This window comes from Stegostoma tigrinum, chromosome 11, assembly GCF_030684315.1.
Source record: "Stegostoma tigrinum isolate sSteTig4 chromosome 11, sSteTig4.hap1, whole genome shotgun sequence".
NCBI lineage: Eukaryota > Metazoa > Chordata > Chondrichthyes > Orectolobiformes > Stegostomatidae > Stegostoma > Stegostoma tigrinum.
In genome coordinates, this window is record NC_081364.1 from 3,777,932 (window position 1) to 3,801,883 (window position 23,952).

Here is a 23,952-nt window from a genome sequence, read left to right on the forward strand (position 1 = left end):
ATATTAATGATTTCAGCAAGGCGTTCGATAAGGTTCCCCACAATAGGCTATTGTACAAAATGCGGAGGAATGGGATTGTGGGAGGTATAGCAGTTTGGATCGTAAATTGGCTTGCTGAAAGAAGACAGAGGGTGGTAGTTGATGGGAAATGTTCATCCTGGAGACCAGTTACTAGTGGTGTACCGCAAGGGTCGGTGTTGGGTCCACTGCTGTTTGTCATTTTTATAAATGATCTGGATGAGGGCGTAGAAGGATGGGTTAGTAAATTTGCAGACGACACTAAGGTCGGTGGAGTTGTGGATAGCGACGAAGGATGCTGTAGCTTGCAGGGAGACATAGATAAGCTGCAGAGCTGGGCTGAGAGGTGGCAAATGGAGTTTAATGCAGACAAGTGTGAAGTGATGCACTTTGGTCGGAGTAACCAGAAGGCAAAGTACGGGGCTAATGGTAAGATTCTTGGTAGTGTAGATGAGCAGAGAGATCTCGGTGTCCATGTACACAGATCCTTGAAAGTTGCCACCCAGGTTGACAGGGCTGTTAAGAAGGCATACAGTGTATTAGCTTTTATTAACAGAGGGAGCGAGTTCCGGAACCAAGGAGGTTATGGTGAAGCTGTACAAAACTCTGGTGCAGCCGCACTTGGAGTATTGCGTACAGTTCTGGTCACCGCATTATAAGAAGGATGTGGAAGCTTTGGAAAGGGTGGAGAGGAGATTTACTAGAATGTTGCCTGGTATGGAGGGAAGGTCTTACGAGGAAAGGCTGAGGGACTTGAGGCTGTTTTCATTAGAGAGAAGAAGGTTGAGAGGTGACTTAATTGAAACATATAAAATAATCAGAGGGTCAGATAGGGTGGATAGGGAGAGCCTTTTTCCTAGGATGGTGACGGCGAGCACGAGGGGGCACAGCTTTAAATTGAGGGGTGAAAGATACAGGACAGATGTCAGAGGTAGTTTCTTTACTCAGAGTAGTAAGGGAATGGAACGCTTTGCCTGCAACAGTAGTAGATTCGCCAACTTTGGGTACATTTAAGTCGTCATTAGATAAGCATATGGACGTACATGGAATAGTGTAGGTTAGATGGGCTTGAGATCGGTATGACAGGTCGGCACAACATCGAGGGCCGAAGGGCCTGTACTGTGCTGTAACGTTCTACATTCTACGTTAAGCTAGCTTAGGATGCTATTGGGTTTATTATTTGTACTCTCTACCTGTCCTGCCATCTGTATTAACTTAGATTAGACAGGGTGGACAGTGAGTCTTTTTCCGAGGATGATGACTTCAGCTTGTGCAAGGGGGCATAGCTGCAAATTGAGGGGTGACAGATTTAAGACAGATGTCAGAGGCAGGTTCTTTACTCGGAGAGGGGTAAAGGCGTGGAACGCCCTGCCTGCCAATGTAGTTAACTCAGCCACATGAGGGGCATTTAAACAGTCCTTGGATAAGCAGATGGATGATGATGGGATAGTGTAGGGGGAGTGGCTTAGATTAGTTCACAGGTCGGCACAACATCAAGGGCCGAAGGGCCTGTTCTGCGCTGTAATGTTCTATGTTCTAACTTGTGCACGTGCGCCTAGGTCCCTCTGCCCCAGAACTCCATGAACAGTAGTATATAATGGAAGACTGCTGTCTGTCTATACTCCTCCTACCAAAACATGTCACCCCACACATCTCCACATTGAACTGCATCTGCTGCCTGTCTGCCCACTTCATCCTGGGCAGGAACATGGGAGCATGGTGCCTGGTCAAATAGTCCCTGTCAGAAGCCAATACTGACTGCTCTACGCTAATGCACATGCCCCTATCAGTCAGATTCCAAAAACTAATCGTTTCAGGGAGCAAGCAGATTGACACGAGCTTTCAAGATAAGATTATATACAATGCAGGTGTCATTATGAGACTGTCATAGTTTCTTTATTTGGAAATATACCACCGATCCTTTATTTTCGCTGGGTCAAAGTCCTGGAATTCCCTCCCGGAGGGCATCATGGGTCTACAAAGACAACATGGACTGCAGTGGTTCAAGAAGGCAGCTCACCCCACCCTCTCAAGGGGCAAACAGGGAAGGGGTAATAAATGGTGGCCCAGGCAGTGACACACAGTCTGGGAATGAATGCCTTCATTCATTCAATCAACATGTCCTTGTAATTGCTGCTCCTTCCTCTGACTGTCCCGTTTTCCCTGAAGCCAAAACAGGATCAAAGTCTGCATTGCAGTCACACGCAGAAGGACCTGGGAACTCCGAAGACCGCCTGGGGAAGCCGAACCCCATTCAAAAGGGGAACACACAACAGAGCCCATATGGTTGACAGGATCTGCCCGTTCAATGGAAGCTCCCACCAGCCTGTCAACAGGCATTTCACATCGGTCAGCAAAACAACCTTCAGCTCAGCTCCTTCAATGTTTGCACTGAAACATTCTGGAACGGCCAGGACATTTTTCCAAGATTAAGTGTTTGAAAGTCACTGCTTTGTGCAGAATTTCACACTTTAGTCCATTACCCTGTCATACTGCTCACAATCGCCAAAAGAAACATGACACAGAAAGCAGACAAGGACAAAATATTAATATCCGTCCTCCCTTTCACCAGCTCAGGACAACCACTGAAGTATTTCTTATAATGTGGGCCGTGTGGGGGTGGCTGAGAATCAGGTATTGACCAGAGCTGCCCAGAGTTTATCTAACAGCACTGTGCAGCAGAGGGCAAAAAGGCCTTCAGATTGGACATCAGCTGAACAGGAGAGCCTCAGAGTGCAGCGTGCACTCCCATCTAATCCTGGTGATGACAACTGGAGGACAAGATCCCAGACAAGGCCCATACCCTACAGACAGACAGCCAGCACGCGTGTGGGGGAGCTATGCCCCGTACAGGGAACCTTCTCAGGAAAGCTAACAGAAGAACTGGAATCTGCAGCACAGTACCCCAAGCTTCTGGCTGTGAGATTGAAGGGGGTTAAGGGGAAACACCAGAAACAAATCATAAAGAGGGGTCATCCTTCTTTACTGAGGGCCGCCCCATTAGAAATCTGAATGAAGGCCAAAGTCAAAATATTGCTGGGAAAGATAAAATGAAATGATTTCAAAAGATAATTTTTTAAAAATTCATTTATCGCATCCATTTGTATCCTGAGCTGTTTGAAATGCAAGGTTCACTGACAGTACACACTTGGGCATTAACTACTCAGTGAAATACAGGAAGGGGTCCCAGTGAGTTTGAAGCAGGAGACAGCCGGGCGTGACTAGTCACACTAGGGGCTGGGTGGGAGGGGCTCCATTCGCCAATTATATTCCCTTCCACTGACAGGGCACAGAAATATCAAGAGTTCAACACTCAGCCAGTAATTCGCTGAGTTCCGAGACGATGTAAAAAAGAGAAGGACTTGCATTGCTCTGGTGCCGTTCACATCCTCAGAGCATGACAGTGATTATAGCCAATGAAATACTTCAAGCCTCATCGCTGTTGCGATGCAGGCAACATGCCAAGTGAGCTTTGCATAGCAAGATCTCACTAACAGCACTGCAATCATGATAAGCTAATCTATTTTAAGAAATAGGAGGAGGCGGCCATTCAGCCCTAAGAGATCCATTCTGTCTTTCACCGATCATGCCTGATTTTCTGCCTCGGGGTCACTGTCCTGCATAATCCCAGCGTTCCTCAATTGGAAACCACACACTGTCTACAAACCTTTACCGTGGTCAGTGTTTTCCATCGTAATTCCTGTGTCCACGTTGTATTAACTGAGCAGGGTACATTTGCAAGGTATCAAGTGTGGGAAAATATTCTTTCCCAAGTACTAACATCTGCCAAAATAATAAGAACAAAACACTACAAAGGGTGAAAATCTGAAACAAACAAAATTCTGGAGAAACTCAGCAGGTCTGACTGCACGTGTCGGAAGTTAACTTCAAAGCTGGACTGTCAGTTATATAGCATGGAAACAGGCCCTTCGGTCCAACTTGTCCATGCTGACCAGATATCCCAAATTAATCTAGTCCCATTTGCCAGCATTTGGCCCATATCCCTCTAAACCCTTCCTATTCATGTCCCCTTCCAGATGCCTTTAAAATGCTGTAATTGTACCAGCCTCCACCACTTCCTCTGGCAGTTTCTATTTCCTGCCTTGAACACACAACTTTGAGCAAAGATAAACAGCAGACTGGTGACCTCACTGGGCCAGCAGCCCAATGCTTCTCAGCCAAGTGTTCAAACCCAACTACAGCAGCTCGCAGAATGAAATTTATGAAATCTGAAATACACTACTGTCCGCAAGAATGCCATTTGGGGGGAGGAAATCTGCCAGCCTGGCCCAGTCCGGTCCACAGCAATGTGGTTCATCCAGAAATGCTTTAGCCATTTAAGGAGCAAGTAGGGTCAGCGAGCTGATCCGAGCACTACACCTGAGGAAGGACAGATTGGCCTTGGAGGGAGAACAATGTGGGCTTGCAAGAAAAAAGAACTGGGATAGTAGGAATTTCTGAAGAAGGGTCTAGGCCTGAAATGTCAGCTTTCCTGCTCCTAAGATGCTGCTCGGCCTGCTGTGTTCATCCAGCTCTACACCTTGTTATACAAATTAAGCCTGTTTTCTTTAGAATTCAGAAGGTTAAGGGGTGATCTGATCAACATTATTTACAGGAAGAGATAGGCTAGATAAAGAAAAACAATTTCCACTGATGGCGATTCTATAACTAGGGGCACAGTCCAGGAGTGACGGCCAGGCTGCTCAGGGGAGATGTTTGGAAGCACAAAGGGCCATTAATATTTGGAACGCTCTTCCACAAACAGCACTGGATGCTGGATCAGTCGTTTGTTTTAAACCTGAGAGAGAGATAAAGTTTTATTAAACAAAGGTAAGAGGGTTTGGGCCAAAGGCAGGTATAAGGAACCAAGCCACAGATCAGTCACAGTCTCATTAAATGGGGGAACAGGCTTGAGGGGCAGAATGGCCCACTCCTGTTTCCAAATGAAGGCCTTGGCAGGGAAAAAAAAGTGCTGTTAAAGATTATCTATTTTAATTAAGAAAATCCAATGAAAGAGTTGTGAAACTAGAGGGTAAATTCATAGAAAGCTGCTCCTTTTAAAGTGCTCATTATGGTTGGGTTAAACAAAATGAGAGTGTTGCATATCCAATCCAGTTATCATTTCCCAGTCAGTTACATATGAAATAGTGCATCCAATTAAATAAGACATGATCAAGAAATGCAGTTGACCACAGACCCTCTAATTTTTGTTCGTTGGGCCATTATCAGAGACTACTGTGTGGTATTAGCTTCCAAAATCAGATCAGCACATCAAGCTCAGAAGAACTTCAGAGCAGGAGCTGCCCAGATTAAAGTGAGGGTTGGCTGAGCCACTTTGCAATATATTTTCTAATCAAGCTGTTCAGGAACATAGAGAGGTTAAAGAACATTACTACATAGCCCTAATGGCTCAGTGGTTCGCACTGCAGCCTCACAGCACCAGGGACCCAGGTTCAATTCCAGCCTCGGGCAACTGTCTGTGTGGAGTTTGCACATTCTCCCCGAGTCTGCGTGGGCTTCCTCTGGGTGCTCCAGTTTCCTCCCACAGTCCAAAGATTTGCAGGTTGGGGAGACTGGCCATGTTAAAATTGTCCCATCACGTTTAGGGATGTGCCGGTTAGGTGGGATAGCCATGGGAAATGCAGGGTTACAGGAATGGGGGTCTGGATGGGATGCTCTTCCCAGAGTCGGTATGGACTTGATGGGCCAAATGATTCTATGACTCTATTCCATGATTCCCACAGCCTGTAGAAAAAGCAAAGTAAATTGGAAAGTCAGTGGGAATGATACCTGGATTCCAAACGAAGCACACCAACAGTGCAACAGGTAGAGAACATGCCCAGCTGATGGTGCCAAACACAGCAGAGGCTGGAGGAAGGGAGAGAATGCAGAGTCCCTGAGGGGCTTACTGAGGCCCGTTTAGCACGAACATTACAGAGTGTGGCGTGCCACGGCACACTGGTCATATTCCAAACCTCAGGCAACCAGGTCAATAGTAGCAGGGACCATGTTTGTGGGGAAAGGCAGCGCAGTGGGGCCCAACTAGAATCCGTACAGGGGCCCTTCTTCAAAGCTGACGGTACTGAGGAAAAGGACGGTTTCTATACAGAGGGTAAACAGCCATTCATCAGGACCAAGGATGATCCAACATTCCTCATGTCCACCTTCCTGCTCTTTCCCTGTAACTCTCGATTCCTCAACTGGAACAGCATCTCATTTTCTGCTTGGGAATTCTACAGCCTCAATAGCGAGTTCAACAATTGAGGCACCTTCTCCCACGTTCTCATCCCAAGGCCCACACACCAGGCCTTGTTATCACATGGTCTGCTTATACGCACCATCCACTGTTAGTTCCCATTAGTAACCGCGCATTGTCCCAGGCTGACTGTTATATCAACTCTTTTCTCTGTCCAACTGTTCTTCTCTCTCTTCGGGCTCTATCCCCACCAATCATTTACTCCTTACCCCCTCCCCCAAACCTATCTTCTACATTTTCCCAGCTGCCCTCAGTTCTGAGGAAGGGTCACCAGACCCTAAACATTAATGCTGATTTCTCTCCACAGATGCTGCCAGACCTGTTCAGCTTTTCCAGGAATTCCTATTTTTGTCATTAATACATGTTGTCAGCAGTTGTGAATCCACTGGTCACCAACCTGAAAATGAACCCCTTCACTGCACCCTGCCCATGAGCCAATTAAACTAATATAATCCTAAAGGATCTAGTCAGGCACACCGTCCCAGAAATCAGCCTGGTAAGTCTCCTTTGCACTCCCTCGAGTGCAAGAAAATCCTTCCTCAGGTAAGGAGACCAAAACTGTACACAGTATCCCGCAATCAGTGTCTCAGAAACAGACACTTTGGTCCAACACATCAAAGACAAACAAATGAACTAAATTAATCTAATCCCATTTGCGGGCTACATCCCTCTAAACCCCTCCACCTATTCATGTCCCCATCCAGATGCCTTTTAAATGTTGTAATTGTACCAGCCTCCACCACTTCCTCTGGCAGCTCATTCCATACATGCACCTCTGTCTGTGTGAAAAAGCTGCCCCGTAACTTCCTTATAAATCTTGCCTCTTAAACCTATGCCCTCTACTTTTGGACTCCTCCCCCCCCCCCCACCAATCCTGGGGAAAAGACTTTGCCCATTTACCCTATCTATGATACCCCCCTCATTATCTTATAAACTTCTTAAACGCCACCCCTCAGCTTCAGGGAAAATAGCGCCAGCTTATTCATTCATGGGATGAGGGCATCGCTGGCCAGGCAGCATTTATTGCCCATCCCTAATTGCCCAGAGGGCAGCTAAGAGGCAACCACATTGATGAGAGTCTAGAGTCACATGTAGGCCAGGCCAGGTAAGGATGGCAGTTTCCTTCCCTAAAGGGCATTAGTGAACCAGATGGGTTTTTCTCCCCCCAACAATCGACAATAGATTCATCATTTGATTCTTAATTCGAGATATTTATTGAATTCAAATTCCACCATCTGCAGTGGCGGGATTCGAACCCAGGTCCCCAGAACATTATAAGATAATAAAATGTGAGGCTGGATGAACACAGCAGGCCAAGCAGCATCTCAGGAGCACAAAAGCTGACGTTTCGGGCCTAGACCCTTCATCAGAGAGGGGGATGGGGGGAGGGAACTGGAATAAATAGGGAGAGAGGGGGAGGCGGACCGAAGATGGAGAGTAAAGAAGATAGGTGGAGAGGGTGTAGGTGGGGAGGTAGGGAGGGGATAGGTCAGTCCAGGGAAGACGGACAGGTCAAGGAGGTGGGATGAGGTTAGTAGGTAGCTGGGGGTGCGGCTTGGGGTGGGAGGAAGGGATGGGTGAGAGGAAGAACCGGTTAGGGAGGCAGAGACAGGTTGGACTGGTTTTGGGATGCAGTGGGTGGGGGGGAAGAGCTGGGCTGGTTGTGTGGTGCAGTGGGGGGAGGGGATGAACTGGGCTGGTTGAGGGATGCAGTGGGGGAAGGGGAGATTTTGAAACTGGTGAAGTCCACATTGATACCATATGGCTGCAGGGTTCCCAGGCGGAATATGAGTTGCTGTTCCTGCAACCTTCGGGTGGCATCATTGTGGCAGTGCAGGAGGCCCATGATGGACATGTCATCAAGAGAATGGGAGGGGGAGTGGAAATGGTTTGCGACTGGGAGGTGCAGTTGTTTGTTGCGAACTGAGCGGAGGTGTTCTGCAAAGCGGTCCCCAAGCCTCCGCTTGGTTTCCCCAATGTAGAGAAAGCCGCACCGGGTACAGTGGATGCAGTATACCACATTGGCAGATGTGCAGGTGAACCTCTGCTTAATGTGGAATGTCATCTTGGGGCCTGGGATGGGGGTGAGGGAGGAGGTGTGGGGACAAGTGTAGCATTTCCTGCGGTTGCAGGGGAAGGTGCCGGGTGTGGTGGGGTTGGAGGGCAGTGTGGAGCGAACAAGGGAGTCACGGAGAGAGTGGTCTCTCCGGAAAGCAGACAGGGGTGGGGATGGAAAAATGTCTAGGGTGGTGGGGTCGGATTGTAAATGGCGGAAGTGCCGGAGGATAATGCGTTGTATCCGGAGGTTGGTAGGGTGGTGTGTGAGAACGAGGGGGATCCCGAAGGTTGCAGGAACAGCAACTCATATTCCGCCTGGGAACCCTGCAGCCATATGGTATCAATGTGGACTTCACCAGTTTCAAAATCTCCCCTTCCCCCACTGCATCCCTCAACCAGCCCAGTTCATCCCCTCCCCCCACTGCACCACACAACCAGCCCAGCTCTTCCCCTCCACCCACTGCATCCCAAAACCAGTCCAACCTGTCTCTGCCTCCCTAACCGGTTCTTCCTCTCACCCATCCCTTCCTCCCACCCCAAGCCGCACCCCCAGCTACCTACTAACCTCATCCCACCTCCTTGACCTGTCCGTCTTCCCTGGACTGACCTATCCCCTCCCTACCTCCCCACCTACACCCTCTCCACCTATCTTCTTTACTCTCCATCTTCGGTCCGCCTCCCCCTCTCTCCCTATTTATTCCAGTTCCCTCCCCCCATCCCCCTCTCTGATGAAGGGTCTAGGCCCGAAACGTCAGCTTTTGTGCTCCTGAGATGCTGCTTGGCCTGCTGTGTTCATCCAGCCTCACATTTTATTATCTTGGAATCTCCAGCATCTGCAGTTCCCATTATCTCTCCCCAGAACATTATCTGGGTCTCCTGATTGACAATCCAGCGATAATACCACTAGGCCATTGCCTCCCCATTGATTTTAAAGGTTTTGGGTTATTTAATGAAGGGAAGAATGTGCAGAATCTAGTCAGGGCCAAATCCAAAAGGTCAGATCTGGAGGTGACAAGGGCCTGAGGAACGGTCCCAGCAGGTTTTGGACTGGGACTGGGTGAAGTTACATGTGTGCAAATGAGACACACAGAAACAGAGAACGCTGGAGAAACTCAGGTCTGTCTGCATCTGCTGAGAGAGAAACAGGGTGAATGGTTTGAGTCCAGTTCTGAAGACGAGTCACTGGGCTCAAAATATTAACTTTCTCTCCAGATCAGCAGATCCAGCAGTATCTGTGGAGAGAAAGTTAATATTTTGAGCCCAGTGACTCGTCTTCAGAACTGGACTCAAACCATTCACCCTGTTTCTCTCTCCACAGATGCAGACAGACCTGCTGAGTTTGTCCAGCGTTCTGTTTCTGTATGTCTCAGGTCCCCAGGACCCACAGTTCGTTGTTTAATTTTAGTCTCAGAGAAAGTGCAGGTCCAGGTCTGGGCACACGATCAGAGTTGCAACTGGACCAGCTGAACTCTACCGGCTGGGAGTGGGGGTTTAGGGAATAGTGTTTGGGGTAAGGACTGAAAACAAACACCTCAGAGCTTCCTGGTTTTTAACGGGAGTAAGCTTCTGCTGGCCCAGTCTGTCCTGCCCGATAATCAGTAGCCAAAGTTGAGATGGTGGAAGGTGGGAGAAGCTGGTGGAGAGGGCGAGCTTGAGGTCAGCAGCACGTGTGAAAACCTATGGAGTGCATTTGGATAGGACACTGCTGAGACACAGGGTCCAGGGAGGAACAGGAGGGGGCCAGGGATAGATGGTGGTGGAGATGAGCTCAGGAACAGGAGGAGAGGAGGAGACAGACACAGCACTGGCCAGAACTTCCTTGATGATCTTCCAAAAGTATCCATGGAGCTGTTTACAACAACCGAGGCACCAAACAGAGCCTGAAACTCATGCTTTTCCCAAAGAACTGCACCCTGCTGATCAGGGGCTCAAACCCACAGTTAGTGGTGAGAGACCAGTGATCCAGGCTTGTCACTGTCCATCATCAGGAAAAGTTTGATTTTAAACTGAATATTCACTCGTCGTCCTAAATAGCTGGTCAGCAACTGTACAGAAAACATTGAACATTTGCGGTTTTTTTTTAAATTCTACACCAAACTTCCTTCCATCATAAAAGCTGAACACTTCCTTTTTCCAATCAAACCACATGAGCTGTTATAATTCCTCACCTCAACATGGTCATGTTTCAGGAGCAGGAAGTGACATTTTGGACAGAAGTAACTTGTCCCAGCCTTCGCAGGAGGCCCAAGGCATTGTTTCAAAGAACAGCAAGGGAAATCTCTCCAGCAGCCTAGGTGAAGACTTCTCCCTCAAATCAACATTGCAAGCAGTCAATCTGGCCCTAACCACACCAACTCTGTGGGATCTTGCTGTGTACTAATTGGAGGTCACCTTTCCCACGTTACAACAGTGGCTACACTTCAATAAAGCATTTCATTGGCTGTAAAGCACTTGGCGGCTTGCTGAGTTTGTTGGAAAGGTGCTCCGCAAATGCATGTTGCTCTTTAACCTCTCAGGAACATTGTTTTGTCAGTAAACATGAAATGAAAAGTTACTTCTGTCCAAAATGTCACTTCCTGCTCCTGAAACATGATCGTCCACGCATCCTGTTCTGGGTTACTCAGGGACAGAGGAGCAGCAGAAGGCCATTCAGCCCCTTCAGACTACTCCAGCATTCAAGACAACCAGGGCTGGTCTGGGTGTGGTCTCATCTTCATTTTCCTATCCATTCCCCATGACTCCCTCGATCAGAATCTATCCAACCCAGGTTTGAGTGAATGCAAAGACCCACCCAGGGAGGCGGTGGCCTCGTGGTACTATCACTGGACTGTTAAACCAGAAACCCAGTTAATGTTCTGCGGACCAGGGTTCGAATCCTGCCACGGCAGATGGTGGAATTTGAATTCAATAAATATCTGGAATTAAGAATCTAATGATGACCGTGAATCCATTGCCAATTGTTGGAAAAGCCCATCTGGCTCAATAAAGCCATCTTTACCTGGTCTGGCCTACATGTGACTCCAAACCCACAGCAATGGTGGTCGACTCTTAACTGCCCTCTGGGCAATTAGGGATGGGCAATAAATGCTGCCTTGGCCAGCAACTGCCACACACCGTGACTGAATAAAGAAAAAAAAAGTTGTCCCTGCACCACCTCTGGGGATGCGAATGCCACAGTCAGAGGGAAAGGATTCCTCATTTCCATCTTAAAAGGGAGGCTCTTATTCTGAAACTGCCCCTTGTTTTATTCACCCCTCATGCAACAAACATTTATTCTATGGGAGAAATTAAAACTTTTAAAGGCATTAGGGATATGGAAATGTAGAGAACGCGTGGCACTGAGACAGATGATTGGCAGTGCAGCAGGCCCGAAGGGCTGAATGGCCTACTCCTATTGCGAGTTTCTATATTTCAAAGTCTATTCAAATTTAAATTTGATTGAATCAATATTAATCTCAGCACCAGCTCCATTGATTGGCCACTCAGTCACCAAAATAGTGGCCTTGCTAAGGGAGTGCTACACCATCAGTGCAGGTAAAAGGCCAGATGGAGGGGTCCAAGTGGAGGGAGTGTGTTGGAACTGGGCAAAGGTGGTCTGTGGGACAGAGAGATGGGCACGGAGGCAAAGACAGCGGGAAAAAAAAAGTTTGACGTCATGTCATGGCTATATCTGGCCTTTACCTGCACTCCATCTGTTCATTGAGAACTGTTGATAAGATATTGGTCACCTCAATTTCTCTGCCCCCTCACCAAAACCAACCCCACTCTCCCCCTAGATTGATTGCCCTCAGATCTAACCCTGGCTTTGTTATTAAGCCTGCTGATAGGGTGGTGCTGTTATACTCTGGCAGACTGACCCCTACATAGCCATGGCTGAGTGCCAGCTCTCAGGTACCTCCTCAATCTCCCCCGGACCACGACCCCACCATGATGCATCAGGCCATTGTATCTAATACAGTAACTGATCTCATTTCATTCAGTGACCTCCCTCACCTCCAACTGCCTCCCAGCTGATAGACCCAAGGCCTGCACAGTTCGCTTCTACCTCCTTCCCAAAAATCCAGGGAGATCCAGCAGCATCCCAGGAGCACAAAAGCTGACGCTTCAGGCTCAGACCCTTCAGAGGGTGATGGGTCTGGGCCCGAAGCGTCAGCTTGTGTGCTCCTGGGATGCTGCTTCGCCTGCTGTATTCATCCAGCTCTACATTTTGTCATCTCGGACTCTCCAGCATCTGCAGTTCCCATTATCTCTAATCCAGGCAGATCCATTGTTTTAACCTGCTCCTGCCCCACAGAACACCTCTCTTCCTACCTTGATTCAGTCTTCTCGCCCCGCCGAACCCAGACCCAGCCCACGTACATCCATGATCCCTCTGACACTTCACGCCAGTTTCAAACTTTACAGTTTGCCGGCTCCAGCTGCCTCCTCTTTACCATGGGTGAGCAATCCCTTTACACACCCATACCCTAACAGGACAGTCTTGGGGCTCTCTACTTTTTCGTGGAGCCAAAGCCTGAACCGTCTCCACCCACCACCATCCTCCTCCGCTTGGCCAAGCTTGTCCTCACCCTCAACGTCCCTTAAATCCTCCCACTTTCTTCAGGTCAGAGGGGTGGCCTTGGGTACCCACATGGACCCTAGTTATGCCTGTCTGTTCACGTGGTACATGGAATATTTCCTGTTCCAGTCCTATTCTGGGCCCGAACTGCAACTCTTAATCTGAAAAAAATCAAAGATATGATCGGTGCTGCTTCGTCCTCTCGTCTGGAATTGGAAAACTTCATCAATTTCGCCTCCAATTTCCGCCCTGCCCTCACTTCCACCTGGTCTATCTCTGACTCCTCCCTTCCACGACATAGGCCAACTTCGACAAGGGAGCCTTCAAAATGCCCACCTTCTTCCTCAAACAAGGTTTCCCCAGCTCCGTTGTCGACAGGGCCCCCAACAAGGTCAAACCCATCTCCTGCACTTCCACCCTCACCACTTCTCTTCCCTCTTGCAACAGCGATAGGGTTCCCCTTGTCCTCACTTACCATCCCACCAGCTTCGGTACCCAGTAGATCATCAGACGCCATTTCCGCCACCTCCAGCGAGACGCCAGTCCTATATTCTCATCCCCTCCCTTGCCCACCTTCCACAGGCACCGTTCCCTCTCTTCCCTTCCCCACAACACCGCCCCACAGCCCTACAGCACCTTCCCCTGTAATCGGTGAAGGTGCAACATCTGCCCATTTACCCCCTCCCTCCCCAGTATCCAAGGGCCCAAACATACCTTCCAGGTGAAGCAACAGTTCCAAGAATCTAGTCTACTGCATTTGCTGCTCACAGTGTGATCTCTATAATCGGGGAAACGAAGCATAGACTTGGCAACCGCTTCATAGAACATCTACGTTCTACTCACAAAATTGACCGAGCTTCCAGTTGCCTGCCACTTTAACACCCCACCCTGCTCCCTGGCCAACATCTCTGTCTCTGGCTTGCTACAGTGTTCCTGCAAAACCCAACACAAGCTGGAAGAACAACACCCCATTTTCCGCTCGGGGACCCTGCAGCCCTTCGGACTCAATACTGAGTTCAATAATTATAGGGCTTGAACTCAACTCATGTCGCAGCCCCCCACCCCACACAGCAGGCCTTGTTACCACATAGCCTGCCATTACACTCCCCCCCCCCCCCCAACCACTGTTGGTCACTAACAATCCCCATTAACAGCTATTCACCCTCCCAGCCGGATTGATATCAACATCTTTATCTATCCAACTATTCCTCCCTCTCCCTGGGCTCTATCCCCACCTATCGTTTAGTCCCTAACCCCTCACCCCCCACCCCACCCCACCCTATCTTCTGTATATAAACAGACATTTTCGTAGCTACCTCAATTCTAAGGAAGGGTCACCAGACAAAATGCTAACTCTGATTTTTTTCTTCAAAAAGGTGCTGCCAGGCCTACTGAACTTTTCCAGCAACTTTGTTTTAGTTCCTCATTTACAGCATCCGCAGTTCTTTCAGTTTTTTCCAAGATGTTGCCAGTGTTGGAGGGTTTGAGCTATGGGGAAGAGGCTGAATAGGCTGGGGCTATTTTCCCTGGGGCATAGCAGGTTGAGGGCCTTATAGAGGTTCATAACATCAGGAAGGGCATGGATAGGGTGAACAGCCAAAGGTAGTGGAGTCCAAAACTAGGAGGACATAGGTTTAAGGTGTGGAGGTGCCAGTGTTGGACTGAGGTGGACAAGGTCAGAAATTATACGATACCAGGATATAGTCCAACAAATCACAAGCTTTTGAAGTGGTGGAGGCTGGTACAAATACAACATTTAAAAGGCATCAGGATGGGGACGTGAACAGGAAGGGTTTAGAGGGACATGGGCCAAATGGGACTAGATTAATTTAGGATATGTGGTCAGCATGGATGGGTTGGACCAAAGGGTCTTTTTCCACGTGGTACAGCTCTGAGGTCACCCCTCATCCTGCAACATTGAAGTGCAAACAAATCTTAAGTCCTTGTACAGAGCGTGAACCAGATGGGTTTTTTTACAACAAGCAATGACAGCTGATGTGTTTCTGGGATTTATTAATGGAGTTTAAATTCCACAAGGTGACGCGGTGGCATCTGAACCCACGTCCCCGAGAGTCTGCATTTCCCATCCAGTGACATTACCATCGTGCAGGTGAGGGTCACAGAAATATGGAACATGGAGGCCAGAGGGATTTGAAAATAAGGATGAGAATTTTAAAATCGAGCTCTCGCATCACCAACTCAGGGGAGGGGGAGTGGTCACAGGGGACATAGGACTTCCTGTGAGCTTATGCAGGAACTCATTGGAATGAGCTCAGGCCCAGAGGCTACAATGTAGATTGGCAGCCGAGCTGAATTCGAATGATCGGGTGTAGAGTCAAAGGCACAAGTGAAGGCTTCAGCAGTTGATGAGCCGAGTTGGGGTGGAGCCAGTTGATATCAGAGTCAGTGACAGGACAACCTCAGGGGGAGTAAAATATGATATTCAGGTGGCTACTGGAGGGAGTGGGAGGAATTGCGTGACTGCAGGACGATGTTAGGAGTCCAGAATAATGCCAAAAATTCCCAAACAGTGCTTTACTTTGGGCTGTGAGTGCTCTCTGTATTTCAATGAGCGGATTCTTCTCCAAAGGAACGCAAAACCAGAGAGACTCAAAAGGATCTGGAAAGCAGCCCGAGCAGAGCAATTTAATCCCAGCTACAGAGAACGAGTTGGCACAGATTCTCACACTGCCTGTAAGAACAATGTTGTGAGACCTCATAAGGTATCATCATGCTTCAAAGATTAATATTGATCAAATACTCATCCAAGGGTTAGATACAAGAGGAATTTCTGAAAAGCAGATATAGACAGAAAAATACACATTATTTAGTACTTCCAACACTAAAACAGAGGTGTTAAAGGAGAGGGGAGTAAGGAGGAAATTCCAGAGCCTGGGACCCAAGCAGCTGAAGGCATGGCTACCAAAGGTGAAGCGATAGGAACTGGGGATGTGCCAGAGGTCAGAACTGAAGAAGCAGAGATAAACTTGAAGGGATATGGAGGAGTGCAGCCATGGAGGGATTTTAAAACAAATCTGAACAGGTGAGAAATAAATAAGTGGGCCTAATGCAGATGTTCCAAAACAGATGGTCAGTCTCAGAGACACACAAACCCCAGGCCCCAGAGCCTCAAACATGCTCAGAATCACACTACCCAGTCAGAAATGCAACGATCATTCACTCAGATTAACACTCTGGTAGGAGGAACAGACAAAACACAATCAAAAACAGGGGTCTCCAAGTTTCCTCCCACCTACACCCCCAAACTCCCACCCACCGCTAGCTCCCTCTACAGTGAGATAGCATGTTCAGAACTGCCCGAGTTCCTGAAGTTCCACAATGAGCCCTCAGCTAAAACCAGCTCTCACTTTGAGTCTAAAAGTCACATCCAGGAGAATCTTCTTCACCTCCTTCTCTCCACGGCTACACCACAAACTGCCCAATGTTTCAGCATTCCTCATTTCAGCTTCCCAGAGTTTATTTTCCAGGGCATATGCTTCAAAACACTGAACCTCTTGAGTTCTAACTTGGACCAGAGAGGGAGTGCCGCACTACCAGAGACACCTCTCACTCCAGACATAAAACCCCAGGCAGGCCTCAGTAGTCCACCCGGGTAAACGTCAAAGATTCCACTGGCTCTATTCCAAAAGGAGAAGCCCCCTGGGTGCAAAATTCACCCCTCAGTGTGGATGACGTGGGTCATTGCTGAGTATGGGAACTTGCTGTACACAAACTGGCCTTTTTTCGCATGTGACCACACTTCTCATATGAATGGGAAGTTCTAGCGGCCCTGGATATATACATGAAAACTGTCTTCAAAGGATAGAAATTGAATTTCTTGAAGCTGTCAACGTGTCAGCAGTTCTGAGAACTGTTAACTTTCAAATACCTGATGCAGCTTGTCAATGGTGGCGGGGAGGCTTTTATGAAGTGACCCCCAACATGTTCCGGTGAATTTCCAAACATCGAGTCAATTTCAGCGGTTACATTACCTGGGCTGAGAGTGCCTTGGAAATAAAGGACGAGGAGGAAGAAGGATCCCAGGCAGGTCAGAGCAGCGAGACGAACCGCCCTGGTACTCCTCATGGCATTGCCTCCCAATCCCGTTGTTCAGGGAGGAGGAACCCCGCACCAGTTCCCACTCCGATACCGTCTGCTACAATGTAACTCCGCTCCGTTGTAGCAGGAGCTCCGGACCCTACCACCAGCCCGGAGCAGGGAGTTCCACCACGACAACCACTTCTCCTAGAACAGCCTCCCCCACCACTGTTTCGCGGATTGGCCTCAGTACTAAGCGTATATTTACAACACTCTTACCTCCGTGGAATGTCGTTAGGATGAAACAGCGGAATGTCTGAAGTTTTTTCCCATCTGCCCTCCGGCCACCCCCTCCACACTTGGTTCATTCCGCTACCGTATTGTCTCGAATAAAGCGACACACGCTCACCCCACTCGTTCAGCAGGGCAGAAGGTGCTAACCACATTTTGGCAAATGTTGGAGATCTGATAGCAACAGAAAGCGCTGGAGGATCTCAGCAGATCGCAGAGATCTACAGCTCATGGCTCTGCCGGTATCTACGACAATGGAGAGAAAAACAGAGTTAGCGTTTTAACACCAATAACTTTGTTTCTTCCTCCATCCGTGCTGCCAGACCATAAGGCCATGATGAGATTTAGCAGAATTAGGCCATTCAGCCCGTCGATTCTGTTCCACCACTTGATCATAGCTGATGTTTCTCAAAATCATTCTCCTGCTTTCTCCCTGTAACCTTTGATCCTCTTTCCAATCAAGAACCCATCCATCTCTGTCAAAATTACTTGCTCTCTGTATCACTCAGTGGTAGTGAGTTCCACAGATTAACCACCCTCTGGCTGAAGAAATTCCACCTCATCCCAGTTCTAAAGGGTCACCCTTCACTTTGAGGCTGTGCCCTCAGATCCTAGTCTCTCCTACTAGTGGAAACATCTTCATAACAGCCAACAAGCCTACACTGCACCTCCAAACAGCATCCCACCCAGACCCATTCCCCTACCCCTGCATTACCCCATGTCTAAGCCACTTAACCTAAACATCCCTGGACACTCTGGGGAAATTTAGCATGGCCAACCCACCTAACCTGCACATGGATGGCACAGTGGTCAGCACTGCTGCTTCACAGTGCCAAGGACCTGAGTTTGATTCCAGGCTCAGGCAACTGTCTGTGTGGAGTATGCACGTTCTCCCCGTGTCTGCGTGGGTTTCCTCCCACAGTCCAAAGCTGTGCAGGTTAGGTAGACTGGCCGTGCTAAATTATCCCGTAGTGTTCAGGGAGGTGTGCAGATTGGGTGGGTTATAGGGGGATGGGTCTGGGTGGGATGCTCTGAGGTTCGATGTCGACTTGTTGGGCTGAAGGGCCTGTTTCCACACAGTAGGGATTGTATGATCTTTGGACTGTGGGAGGAAACCCATGCAGACACGGGGAGAATGTGCAAACCCAGGCCCCTGGCACTGTAAGGCAGCAGTGCTCACCACTGAGCCACTGTGCCACCCTTCTCCATATCCAGTCTGTCCAGGCCTCTCAGTATTCTGTAAGTTTCAATTAGATCTTCCCTCATCTTTCTGAACTTCATCAAGTACAGGCCCAGAGTCCTCATTTGACAAGCCCTTCATCCCTGGGTTCATTCTTGTGATCTTCCTCCAGAACCCCCTCTAATGTCAGCACATCCTTCCTTAGAAGAGGAACATTTGAGGATTCTGGGACTATAGTCATTGGAGTTTAGAAGGATGAGGGGGGATCTAATTGAAACCTATAGAATACTGAATGGCCTGGACAGAGTGGATGTTGGGAAGATGTTTCCATTGGTAGGAGAGACTAGGAGCTGAGGGCACAGCCTTAGAGTAGAGGGAAGACTTTTTAGAATGGAGATAAGGAGAAACTTCTTCAGCCAGAGAGCGGCGAATCCATGGAATTCACTGCCACAGAAGGGTGTGGAGGCCAGTTCATTGATTATATTTATTACTGAGATAGATTCTTGATTATCAAGGGGATCGAGGATTACCAGGAGAAAGCAGGAGAATAGGGTGGAGGAACTTATCAGATAGAATGGTAGAGGAGACTCAATGGGCCGAATGGCCTAATTTCTACCCCTTTATCCTCACTCTCCACCTTCTGCTGGATAGCCAATCTTCTAACTAGTGCCTGGCCCCTGACACCATGGGCTCTGAGCCTATTTAGCAGCCTCCTGTGTGGCACCTTGTCAAAGGCCTCCTGGAAATGCAAATAGACCATGTCTACTGGGTCGCCTTTATCGAACTTGCTCATTACCTCCTCAAAACAATTCCAACAGATATATCAGGCATGACCTCTCCTTGACAAAGCTGTGCTGACTTCACCCTATTTTGCACTGCACTTCCACACTCTCATGCTTAATAATGGGCTCAGAAATCTTAACAATGACTGAGGTCAGGCACATCAGCTGATAATTTCCCATCTTCTGCCTCCCTCCCTTCTTAAGCAGGAGTGTTACATTAGACATTTCCATCCCTCTGGGAGCCTCCCTCACTGCAGTGATTTCTGAAAGATCACCCCCAAGGCCTCCATAATCTCTTCTGCTATCTGCTTCAGAACCCTGGGATGTAGTCCACCTAGTCCGGGTGATCTATCCACCTCCAGTCCTTTCAGCTTCCCTAGCACCTTCTCCTTAGTGTTGGCCACTACACTCACCTCTGTCCCCTGACACCCTGGACATTTTGTAAGAGAACATTGCAGTACAGTACAGGCCCTTCGGCCCTCGATGTTGTGCCAACCTGTCATACCGATCTCAAGCCCATCTAACCTACACTATTCCATGTACGTCCATATGCTTATCCAATGACGCCTTAAATATACCTAAAGTTGGTGAATCTACTACCGTTGCAGGCAAAGCGCTCCATTCCCTTACTACTCTCTGAGTAAAGAAACTACCTCTGACATCTGTCCTACATCTTTCACCCCTCAATTTAAAGCTATGCCCCCTCATGCTCGCCGTCACCATCTTAGGAAAAAGGGTCTCCTTATCCACCCTATCTAACCCTCTGATTATTTTATATGTTTCAATTAAGTCGTCTCTCAACCTTCTTCTCTCTAATGAAAACAGCCTCAAGTCCCTCAGCCTCTCCTCGTAAGACCTACCTTCCATACGAGGCAACATCCTAGTAAATCTCCTCTCCACCCTTTCCAAAGCTTCCACATCCTTCTTATAATGCGGTGACCAGAACTGTACACAATACTCCAAGTGAGGCCGCACCAGAGTTTTGTACAGCTTCACCATAACCTCTTGGTTCCGGAACTCGATCCCTCTATTAATAAAAGCTAAAACACTGTATGCCTTCTTAACAGCCCTGTCAACCTGGGTGGCAACTTTCAAGGATCTGTGTACATGGACACCGAGATCTCTCTGCTCATCTACACTGCTAAGAATCTTACCATTAGCCCTGTACTTTGCCTTCCAGTTACTCCTACCAAAGTGCATCACCTCACACTTGTCTGCATTAAACTCCATTTGCCACCTCTCAGCCCAGCTCTGCAGCTTATCTCTGTCTCTCTGCAACCTACAGCATCCTTCGTCACTATCCACAACTCCACCGACCTTAGTGTCGTCTGCAAATTTACTAACCCATCCTTCCACGCCCTCATCCAGGTCATTTATAAAAATGACAAACAGCAGTGGATCCAACACTGACCCTTGCGGTACACCACTAGTAACTGGTCTCCAGGATGAACATTTCCCATCAACTACCACCCTCTGTCTTCTTTCAGCAAGCCAATTTCCGATCCAAACTGCTATATCTCCCACAATCCCATTCCTCCGCATTTTGTACAATAGCCTATTGTGGGGAACCTTATCGAACGCCTTGCTGAAATCCATATACACCACATCAACCGGTTTACTCTCATCTACCTGTTTGGTCACCACCTCAAAGAACTCAATAAGGTTTGTGAGGCACGACCTTTTCTTCACAAAACCGTGCTGACTATCCCTAATCAATTTATTCTTTTCTAGATGATTATAAATCCTATCACTTATAACCTTTTCCAACACTTTACCAACAACTGAGGTAAGGCTCACTGGTCTATAAGTACCAGGGTTGTCTCTACTCCCCTTCTTGAACGGGGGAACCACATTTGCTATCCTCCAGTCATCTGGCACTATTCCTGTAGACAATGACGAGTTAAAGATCAATGCCAAAGGCTCGGCAATCTCCTCCCTGGCTTCCCAGAGGATCCTAGGATAAATCTCATCCGGCCCAGGGGAATTATCTATCTTCATCTTCTGTAGGATTTCTAATACCTCTTTCTTGTGAACCTCAATCCCACCTAGTCTAGTAGCCTGTATCTCAGTATTCTCCTCAACAACATTGTCATTTTCTCAAGTGAATACTGTTGAAAAATATTCATTTAGCGCTTCCCCTATCTCATCTGACTCTACGCACAACTTACCACTACTATCCTTGATTGGGCCTAATCTTACTTTCGTCATTCTTTTATTCCTTAAATACCTATAGAAAGCCTTAGGGTTTACCCTGATCCTATACACCAACAACTTCTCATGTCTCCTCCTGGCTCTTCTGAGCTCTCTCTTTAGGTCTTTCCTAGCTACATCGTAGCCCTCAAGTGCCCTAACTGAGCCTTCACATCTCATCCTAACATAAGCCTTCTTCTTCCTCTTGACCAGAGATTCCACCTCCTTTGTAAACCACGGCTCCCGCACTCTACAGCTTCCTCCCTGCCTGACAGGCACATACTTATCTAGGACACACAGGAGCTTTTCCTTGAATAAGCTCCACATTTCTAATGTGCCCATCCCCTGCAGTTTCCTTCCCCATCCTATGGTCCCTAAATCTTGCCTAATCTCATCGTAATTGCCTTTCCCCCAGCTATAACTCTTGCCCAGTGGTATACACCTATCCCTTTCCATCACTAAAGTAAACACAACAGAATTGTGATCGCTATCACCAAAGTGCTCACCTACTTCCAAATCTAACACCTGGCCGGGCTCATTACCCAGTACCAAATCTAACGTGGCTTCGCCCCCTTGTTGGTCTATCTACATACTGTGTCAGGAAGCCCTCCTGCACACATTGGACAAAAACTGATCCATCTATAGTACTCGAACTATAGTGTTCCCAGTCAATATTTGGAAAGTTGAAGTCCCCCAATGACAACTACCCTGTCTCTCTCACTCCTATCGAGAATCATCGTTGCTATCCTTTCCTCTACATCTCTGGAACTATTCGGAGGCCAAAGAAAACTCCCAACAGGGTGACCTTTCCTTTCCTGTTTCTAACCTCAGCCCATACTACCTCAGTTGACGAGTCCCCAAACATCCTTTCTGCAACTGTAATACTGTCCTCGACCAACAATGCCACACCTCCCCCCACTTTTACCATCTTCTCTGTACTTACTGAAACATCTAAATCCCGGAACCTGCAACAACCATTCCTGTCCCTGCTCTATCCATGTCTCCGAAATGGCCACAGCATCGAATTCCCAGGTACTAACCCATGCTGCAAGTTCACGCACCTTATTCCGGACGCTCCTGGCATTGAAGTAGACACACTTCAAACCAACTTCTTGCTTGCCGGTGCCATCTTGCTTCCCTGAAACATTATTTCGGACCACTCTACTCTCAGCCTTTTCTATAGTCGAACTACAATTTTGGTTCCCATCCCCCTGCTGAATTAGTTTAAACCCACCCGAATAGCCTTAGCAAATTTCCCCCCCAGGATATCGGTACCCGTCTGGTTCAGGTGAAGACCATCTTGCTTGTAGAGGTCCCACCTACCCCAGAAAGAGCCCCAATTATGCAAGAATCCAAAACCCTCCCTCCTGCACCATCCCTGTAGCCACGTGTTCAACTCCTCTCTCTCCCTATTCCTCACCTCACTAGCACGTGGCACAGGCAACAAACCAGAGACAATAACTCTGTTCGTCCTAGCTCTCAGCTTCCATCCTAGCTCCCTGAATTTCTGCCTTAAATCCCCATCTCTCTTCCTACCTGTGTCATTGGTGCCAATGTGGACCACGACTTGGGGCTGCTCCCCCTCCCCCTTAAGGATCCCAAAAACACGATCAGAGACATCACGCACCCTGGCACCTGGGAGGCAACACACCAACCGCCTCATCCTTTCTCTGGTCATTCTCTTGTTCTGCACATACGTGTAAAAAGCCTTGAAGGTTTCCTTGATCCTATCTGCCAAGGTTTTCTCATGCCCCCTTATAGCTCTCCTAAGCCCTTTCTTCAGTTCCTTCCTGGATAACTTGTATCCCTCTGGAGGCTTTTCCGTTCCTCTTTCCCTAAATCTTACATAAGCCTCCCTTTTCCTCTTAACCAGTCGTTCGACCTCGCTCGAGAACCATGGCTCCCTCACTCGACTGCATCTTCTCTACCTGCTCGGGACAAACTTATCCAGCACACGCAGTATACATTCCTTAAACAATCTGCACATTTCAATAGTGCTCCTCCCTGACAGCATCTGTTCCCATTTTATGATATCCATGTGTTTAGTTGTTTTTAACCGGCGCAGACTCGAGGGCCTGCTGGGTGTTTTCTCTGTGTTGTAGATTCTTTGACTCTAAACGTCCCAATGCATTTTCTGTTGCCCGTTCATTTTCATTCTGTAGGTACTGGCTACAAAATAACATAAGGTTGAGTTTCACTTGACAATCCAATTCCCAGTCAGCTATAAGAGATAGTAGGAACTGCAGATGCTGGAGAATCTGAGATAACTCAGTGTAGAGCTGGGTGAACACAGCAGGCCAAGCAGCATCAGAGGAACAGGAAAGCTGACGTTTCAGGCCGAGACCCTTCTTCAGAAATGGACTTCTGGTAATGAGGCTGGGGGTTGGAGGGCTTGTTACTGTCAGGAACATTGGGAGAAAGTGGGATTTTGGATCACTGCTTGAGCATAGAGTGAGTGCTGCCACTTGCAGGAGTGACATTTCAAACAGTAGGCCTGAACCCACAGGTTTGAGCAGATGGAGGGGAGTTGTAAGTTTGGGCTTTTGGGGGGAGATACAGAGAAGTGTTTCATTGAATACAT

At 48.2% G+C, this 23,952-nt stretch overlaps 1 protein-coding gene across 1 annotated transcript in view; it reads right to left on the reverse strand.

The window, feature by feature from the left end:
• Positions 1-17,211, reverse strand: part of LOC125460590 (carbohydrate sulfotransferase 11-like) — a 53,885-nt gene extending 36,674 nt beyond the window's left edge. The window contains exon 1 of the mRNA XM_048548212.2: positions 16,883-17,211. Coding sequence (XP_048404169.1) covers positions 16,883-16,976 — 94 coding nt within the window. The 5' untranslated portion in view covers positions 16,977-17,211. The remainder of the gene's footprint in view (positions 1-16,882) is intronic.
• Positions 17,212-23,952: the final 6,741 nt, after the last annotated feature.